Source organism: Apium graveolens, chromosome 1 (assembly GCF_009905375.1).
Source record: "Apium graveolens cultivar Ventura chromosome 1, ASM990537v1, whole genome shotgun sequence".
In the NCBI taxonomy this organism is placed as follows: domain Eukaryota; kingdom Viridiplantae; phylum Streptophyta; class Magnoliopsida; order Apiales; family Apiaceae; genus Apium; species Apium graveolens.
This window is the reverse complement of record NC_133647.1, coordinates 195,816,663-195,825,207: the sequence shown is the minus strand read 5'-3', so window position 1 is coordinate 195,825,207 and position 8,545 is coordinate 195,816,663. Positions and strand designations below refer to the sequence as shown.

General features: G+C 36.0%; 1 protein-coding gene and 1 pseudogene across 1 annotated transcript; one reads left to right on the top strand and one right to left on the bottom strand.

Moving 5' to 3' along the window:
• The first annotated feature begins 258 nt into the window (after positions 1 to 258).
• Positions 259 to 2,061, top strand: LOC141723771 (uncharacterized; annotated as a pseudogene).
• Positions 2,062 to 2,467: 406 nt separating this feature from the next.
• On the bottom strand, positions 2,468 to 8,189 carry LOC141676155 (cathepsin B-like protease 3). Its single transcript, XM_074482094.1, has 10 exons — positions 8,036 to 8,189; positions 6,645 to 6,698; positions 6,480 to 6,560; positions 4,791 to 4,947; positions 4,515 to 4,594; positions 4,287 to 4,412; positions 3,933 to 4,151; positions 3,074 to 3,187; positions 2,943 to 2,978; positions 2,468 to 2,863 (listed from the first exon to the last, which is right to left on the bottom strand). The coding sequence occupies exons 1-10, from the start codon at positions 8,117 to 8,119 to the stop codon at positions 2,726 to 2,728; spliced, it is 1,089 nt and encodes a 362-aa protein (XP_074338195.1). The 5' UTR covers positions 8,120 to 8,189; the 3' UTR covers positions 2,468 to 2,725.
• Between the last annotated feature and the right edge of the window lie 356 nt (positions 8,190 to 8,545).

Here is an 8,545-nt window from a genome sequence, read left to right as displayed (position 1 = left end):
TTAAAGAATTCCATTCGTAAAATCCATAAAATTTGCGGTAACGTTTCCTTTCAAAAATTACATTCCATCATTAAGGGAATTTTATGTCAACCAAACTTAACCTATAAGAGACCCAGCCAACTTTGAATTAACCCTAACCCTAAACTTGCCCCTCAAGTAACTCTGCATGCATAATCATATATAAACACATGCATATTCATCTTTTCTGCCTCATCAACAATCTCAACACCCTCCTTCGCCTCCATGGGTAAACCAATGATGGGGCTCACCGAGAACTCGTCGGCGACATACTTGTCATCAGGCAATCCATGCCTTGACTACTTCTTCCATGTTGTCCCTGACACACCTCCTTCTCAACTTATCGAACGTCTCGAAGCTGCATGGGCTCATGATCCATTGACTACTCTCAAACTGATCTGCAATCTTCGAGGCGTTCGAGGCACTGGGAAATCGGATAAGGAAGGGTTTTACACTGCTGCACTTTGGCTTCATAAGGAGCATCCTAAAACCCTAGCTTGTAATGTGCATGTTTATGCTTCGTTTGGTTATTTTAAAGATTTGTTGGAGATTATGTTTCGTGTACTCGAAGGCCCTGAGGTGAGAGCTGTTATGAGGAACGAGTGGAAGTCGATAAAGTCTGGCTCGAAAAGTGGAGGTCTAAAGAGGAAGTTTGATGATAGTGGTGATGGGGAAAAGGGGAGTGACACTAAGGAGGCTAAGAAAAAGAGGAGAAAAAGAGCCAAGGTTCCGTGAGAAGAGAGGATTCAAGCGAGTAAGATTAGACAGATGGATGAGCAATGGGCGGCTAGGGAGTTGAGAAAGGAGAAGGAGCTTGAGAGATCTAAGAAAGCTATGGATATGTATAACAATGATGTGGATTACAAGTTTCTGTTTGAGAGTATTTCAACACTTTTCGCGGATTTATTGAAGACGGATATAGAGTCTGTGAATTCTGGTGAACCTAAGAGTATTAGTTTGGCTGGAAAGTGGTGTCCTACAATTGAATCATCGTATGATAAGTACACGTTGATATGTGCTAGTATTGCTAAGAAGATCTTTCCACGTGATTCGGACCCTGAGTATGAAGGACTTGCAGATGATCAGTATGTGTTTAAAGTGAGGCATAGGTTGAGGAAACAAGTGCTTGTTCCGCTTCATGAGGCGCTTAAGTTGCCTGAGGTTTATATGAGTGCAGGAGAATGGAGTTCAGTTGCTTATAATCGAGTTGCATCTGTTGCAATGAAGAATTACGCCAAGATTTTCAAGGACCATGATGAGGCAAGGTTTAACAAGTATCTTGAGAATGTGAAACAGGGGAAATCAAAGATTGCAGCTGGCGCATTGCTTCCACATGAAACAGTTAGGTCTTGCTTGAATCCTTACACTGATGAGGAAGAAAAGACTGTTGCAGAGCTGCAATGGCAAAGAATGGTGGACGATATGACAAAGAACGGTAAACTGACAAATTGCATTGCAGTTTGTGATGTCTCTGGAAGTATGGAAGGAACTCCAATGGAAGTTTCAGTTGCACTTGGTTTACTAGTCTCCGAGCTAAGTGAAGAGCCTTGGAAGGGACAGGTGATTACATTTAGCGAGGAGCCAGAGCTTAACATTATTACAGGAAATACCCTCAAAGAAAAGTGTGAATTCCTTAAGGAGATTGTTTTTGATCGAATACTGGAAATTTCTGTCGCTGCAAAGCTGAGTCAAGAGCAGATGATAAAGACGGTGTTTGTTTTCAGCGATATGGAGTTTGATCAAGCATCACTGAATCCATGGAAGACTGACTACAAAGTGATTAAGAAGAAATTCAAGAAAAAGGGATACAAAGTACCTGAAATTGTGTTTTGGAACCTCAGGAGCTCTTCTGCAACACCTGTCAAAGCCACGGAAAATGGAGTAGCTCTGCTTAGTGGATTTTCGAAGAATTTGTTGACTCTGTTCTTGAATGGAATGGATGAAATCAATCCTGAGCTTGTGATGGAAGCAGCCATTTCTGGTGATGAGTATCAAAAACTAGTTTTATATGATTAATAATTAGGAATCAGTTTCTACTTGTGTTCAGATATTAGTTCATCCAGTCTTATTTATCTATCTATTTTATAATTATAATCTAGTTCGCATCACTGTGAAATTTACATTCGGATTGTTTCATCTGTTATTCTTAATATTAATATATCATTTTTTTTGTTTTTCTCGGGTTTAACTTGAATTATCGAAGTTTTATAGAGTCTTGTAAACTCCGGAGTCGAACTCCTGACCTCCCAAACTCGAAGAGAGTAGGTTCAAAGAACTTATATATGTGATCAGTCCTGAACTTGTGACTCCGATTTCCAGTTTTGAATTCAAGTCATGGCTAATTATTCTTTAGTTATCTACATCAATAAATCTATAATCAACTTGATCTAGTGCAGATACTAGCATAAAGAAGAGAGATGGTCGGAAACGTATGTTGCAGCATACCATATATGATATATTTTTCCAGATCAACAAATAGGATTTGCGATCCATATATAAATTGATAAACAGTATTACCCTGTGAAATTAGTTTGTACAAGATGGGTTGTGAGATACTGAATAAGAATACAACACATTTTTAATTTGTCTATAACTTACACACATGAATGTGCAAAGAGATGTTAACAGTTCAGAACTTCAGATCTTATTTCTGTGGAAATCTGATGCTTTACTCCGGGAAGCACTTCATTCTTACCCGGATTTAATTTTAAATCGATGCATAAGGAAAAGCATCATTGACGGTAGTTATATCCTGCACCAGATTTCTGGATGAAGGATTACCTGCAACCACTTCCGCTTCAATGCCACATTCGTTAGTTCCTCTTCTGATTTTGAAGTATCCGTTCTGTAATTCAAAACAATTTTAGAATTCTATGAAGGTTGATTTTTTATGTTAAACACAATCTAGCGACAAAGAGACTTACATCACCCCAGCTTCTATTCCATTGATTTGCCATAAGCTGCGTAAAGTAGCAGAAATTGATGTTACCAACACAATAATAAATTTATGATTAATTTACAGAAAAGGTATTAGAGGAAAGATATATGGACATACCCAGTAGTTTTCTCCCTCATCACTAGTTCCCCATCCAATTAATTTGACAGCATGCCCCCCTATTTCTTCACCTGTAATGTGCTTATAAACTCCAGACTGGTAGTGAGCAAAATCCTGTTCGAAGAAATTAATGAGGAGAAACGCAATCCAATACACAAGGACAGGACTTCCAAACAGTTTTTATCTCCTACTCTTTCAATATAATATCTATTATAGTAGTAGTGCTAATTATACATATGCAATACTATTATCAAGACCCCTATAGTTAGAACTTAGAATATGTTAAGACAAAGAAAAGATAGATTGCCAATAGCTAATTACGTTCCACGGCGCATTCGATGGCATCGCACCCTTCGGTCATATTCCGAAAGCTAGCTATTGGCTAATAACTCTTTCTTTATCACCATGTCAAGGTTGCTTGCTCTAAATACATGGATAGTAGACAAATGGACACTGCTGCCAAAAAAGAGTTGAATGAAAGAAACTCCTACTGCTTGGGAGCTTACGGTTTCATGTTCTACAATCTGTCATGTTCAAAGGGCTACCCTGCCACCCAAACTATTTTTTTTCTCTTTTTTGCTGAATTCACAGAGACGGAGAGACCATCTAAAGAAATTAGCTCATCTGAAGGGCAAAGGTCTTTTTTACAAACAGAGGGACCCTGACAAAAATTTCTCCGCGAGGAACTAGATATCTCTGGTGTTTACAATAAGCCATATACTATTTTCTTACTATGTGCAAGTTGCTCTATTGATCTTTCTTTTTGTATTCCTTCTGGGTAATTTTAGTTAGTTAGGGGAAGGGGCTCTCAATTGGATATCTAGAGAATGGAGAACAGACTACCGGTTGTTAGATTTACCTCGTAAACAGTAAAAGCAACCTCCACAGGTCCATTCTTATAAACTTCTGCCATGATATTGCTGGGATCTGATTGGACGTTATAGGCACTAACACTGAAGTGTTTTGAATTTTTCCAGAGCAAATTTCCCCCCACACATTGTTTCTTACACTTAGGTGTAGGATATGCTGGTTCACAACCAGGGTGTGAACATCCAGTTTGATCAAAGTAGGGGTCACACTGCAAGGAGAAACCCATTTAGCCATAAGGAATATACAATATTAGCCGCCAACTATAAATACTAAGGGTAAAAAGGCCACATAATATTTACTCAAAATTGTGCAATCAAAATGTATCTTATACAAGTCAATTTACCTCTTCAGTGACAACTCCAGAGCGCTTGAAGTATCTCCATGCAGCGATAGGATATCCACCATCACAACCATCCCCACACAAAAAGCCACAGCATGCTAAAAGATCATTAACAGATAGAGATATATTCTGCAAAAAAAATGGATGTTATATAATACACCTATACTGGTACAAAGTAGACTTGAGGAGAAAGTACATCAAGTCTTATTCTCTATGAAGTGCAGAAGTCACCATGTCAAATTGGATGCAAAATCGGTCAGATAGCGACTCCACAGCAGCAAAAGCCCAACAAGAGCCACAATGTCCCTGATAAAAAATATACATATTAGACCTAAACATAAAGCAAATACGAACTATAAATATGAAAGACGTATAAGGGTTACATAGTTACCTGATCTTTGGTATATAAAAGTTCCAGCGCATTAGCAAAGAAAGAAAATGCATTAGCTTATATTGATGATAAAAAAACAGAACTTCACAAATACAAATATATTGCAAGGGACTGACCAAGAATACTTCCAATGGTGCTACATTTAGGCCAAGCAGTCCTGGCGTCAAATTGACTAGGTAAGTTCAGTCTTTCTGAATGGATCTTAACAGGAATGCCCTGCAACTGCCCGGGTGGTGTTGGTTTGACTCCGAGAAGATGCTTAAACTGAGAAACCTGAAAACCAGATGTGCATTAGACGGGTAAGTTGTAACTTAGTCAATCTAGCAAATTCAACACATATAAGCAGAAGACACATCAGGGATATATGCCAAGTGGAGTGTAGGAACAGAAGGCAAGAATAGACCATGGATCGTCTTGAACAAAGTGCAGAAGGTATGAAAAATACCATTATTAGGGAATTGAAAATTTTCCGCAGCATTTTAGCTATCTTATCTAAAAAGTGATGAAAATCTTAAAGACTATTACAGCTGCATCTACTAACTCAGCTGCACCTTGGCTAGTCCCCAAGACAACATTTACAATAATCTAAACACTTATCTCTACCTCAAATCACATTATGTGATTTAGTAGAACTTCGGGGTACTGGGGTCACCTCTGGAGTCGACATAAGTTAGTCAAAATATAATTGCAAAAATCCTTACGTTGAATATTTCGTTACTGCAGTGTTACCTGGCTGGTATCTATATATAATAATCTTCTCTATGTTTTGCTTAAATTCAATGATATATACTAACACAAATTTAGGCATAGAAACAGAACAAGGAGTTCCAAAGTAATAATTGACAAAGGTACTGCCGTAACGAAATATGCAACGTAAGGATTTTGCTTAAATTCAATGATAAATACTTAAACAAATTTAGGCATAGAAACAGAACAAGGAGTTCCGAAGTAATAATTGACAAAGGTAAATATATAAATATATATATGAAAAAACTCCAAAAAAAATTGTGATAATTAGGTTTGAAATGTTTTTGTAATAAGGAATAATTAGGTGAAGCGAAGAATTTCATATACAGACTATAAAAGGCACAGGTGGACACCTCACGAACAGCACCAGCACTCAATAAAATATTTTTTAAGACAAAGTATGTATTGACCACAATGGTGTATGATTGTATGATTAGATGATACGAAAAACTAGCTGGGGGTTGAGGCCATGTAAGATGTTGAGCTGTGAAGGAGTTGAAGTTCCTTTTTAATATAGAAAGAAAGAGTTTCTCAATAGAGTGGAGAAGTAGATGAATGCCAAAGATAAATTGGTGGACTAATTAAAAAAACAAAACTTGGTTAGACAAATAAAAGTAGGACAACAAATCATTAAGCATTCTTCAATTCCAATATTAAAAGTGACAAGGATGATCCATTGTGATTTATGGTCGTATGGGTTGATAGGTAAATAAGTGCTCTCCAAAATCAGAGCAATTAACACATACAACATTTGTGTATGGGGAACATTAGCAGCACAGTGAGGTGTAGTGGATGATATTTACTTGCACAATAAAAGATCAGAGTATTTATATGGAACAACCTGATAAGGACCATTTTCTACTATTGTATGGTTTTTAGAATGGAAGAGCTCGACTAAGACTTAGGGGGGGGGGGATAATCTAAAGCATCTGTGTAACTATTGAAAAAAAATCTCTAACAACAGGAGAACATGGTAACAAGCAAAGGTACTACATCTTATATTGACAGAGCAGCCTGTGATATATAGCAAAGTATAGTTCATAGATTAGGAAACTTACAGTATAGTTGGAAAATCGATCATTCATGGATGCTTTCCATCCAGCTTTTGGATTGTTGTTGACAGATTTAACAATTGATTCCTGCTTAGCCATATGACAAGCACCGACCATTAATACTATATTCATTGCTCTATTGCGATGTCATAGCATGAGAACAAAACATACCTGAAGAATAGCGGATTCCAATTTCTCCTGTGAGACTGACTTCGAAGCAACAACCTGCATCCAATACGTGTGCACACGTTGAGAAAGTTTGTTTTCTAATAGTTTATAATTCTACTTGTAAATTTGTACTACCCCAGGTCTCCGACTCTAATAAAAGGTCTACTAAAATTTTAAAGAAATTAATCCTGAACATGTAGCATTTCCAAATTTCTGCAATGCTAAAAAAATCATGAACCAATAAGCATGCCATCATCTAATATACCTTTACTTGCTGTATTCAAAATTCTCATCAATTTAAGTGTATAAAAAGACATACTTATACAGTTATACTCAAATTTAAATTTTGACAACATATTAAGCATCTTTACTATTTGTCAAGTTACTCTAAAATCTCAAGGTATTAGAGAATGGCCTTTTTCAGGATCTTATATTATTCTAACACTCCCCCTCACTCGGAAGCCCGTTTATGGGTTGAAGAGTGAGTGGAATTTATGGGTTGAAGAGTGGATCACGGGCGCCCATTTTTGGGGCATAAATTCGCCTTTCGTGTCCCACGTAAATTGTGAGAAATGTTGGGGGTGGCAGGGATCAAACCTGAGTCAAGAAACTAGTTACTCTAAAACCTCAGGGTATTAGAAAATGGCCCTTTCCAGAATCTTATATTATTCTAACACTATTCATAAACCAGTTTATCCAAAGCTAGAAAACAAGATTTGCAATTACATATAGACTACCAGAAGATTCAAACACACACTCACACACATTCGACCTATTTAAAATTTTGCAACTGACCATTATAAAACAAAAATACAGACTTTGCAACATTCATTAGGCCTATTATAACACAAAAAATACATATTTAAAACTCAAATTTGGCCTACTTAAATACAAAAATACATATACTTTGCAACACTCCAATTAGACAAATATGGAATACACAATACATAAAACTATAAAAGCACTAAAAAGAAGACAACTTCACTAAAGTTTTCATCTTTACAATCCTACACACACTCTCTCAAATCTTTATCCATCTGGGCTTTCATCAATCATACATAAAATTATAAATAATCACAAAAAATCACTAATCTTTAAAACCAAAATTTTCATCTTTGAAATCAAACAAGACAACTTTATTAAAGTTTTCATCTTTAAAATCCTACACATTCATTATCCATCTGGGCTTTCATCAATCATATATAATCATATTAAAGATCGCAAAAAATCACTAATTTTTGCTGCTAATTATCAAGTTTACAAAAGATTATGACAAGATCACATGAACTGAAAAGTCAACTGTTTAAAAACATACATACATCAGTACATGTCTGATAAAACATAAAGAACACACACATATACATATAGAAATATAGATAGATATAAAAATAGACCTGTAGATGAAAGCAGGAGAGAAGCCCAAGAAGGAGGAGAGAAGCCAAGAAAAACCCAGTTGTTGGGGCCATTTTTTTGGTCATTAGTGGTAATAATGTCAAGTGATTGGGAGGAACACAATGTACTTGTGAATGTATGTATGTGTGGATTTATATGCAGATGAAGATATTGAGGTGGACCCCACATGCTTTTCCTTTTCTCTTGCGTATACAGAGAATATGGGGAATCCAAACAATATTCTACTACCATTCACGTATCCTCGTATAAGTTATTTATTTATAATTCATAATAACTATTTATCGATGAGAGTTTGTTGACCGAAAAATTAATAAAGTGAATGTTAGGAGATTTATACGCGATGTATTTTTTCTCAATTTATTTTATTTTTCGATTTTTTATTAAAATTTGTTGTAAAATATATGTTGGTAAGTGTTTTTCTAATTTAAAACTCACGAATTAAGATAATTGTACTTAAAAATTATTTATTTTAGTTCACTAAAGTAAAAAAA

Bases quoted from the DNA above. Each gene is read 5' to 3' on its own strand.
- LOC141676155 (XM_074482094.1), bottom strand. From the start codon at position 8,119: ATGACCAAAAAAATGGCCCCAACAACTGGGTTTTTCTTGGCTTCTCTC. The intron at 6,699-8,035 runs GTCTATTTTTAT...TATTGGATGCAG, and splicing joins TCTCCTGCTTTCATCTACAG to GTTGTTGCTTCGAAGTCAGT. The intron at 4,413-4,514 runs GTGACTTCTGCA...TTTTTTTTGCAG, and splicing joins TTTGCATCCAATTTGACATG to AATATATCTCTATCTGTTAA.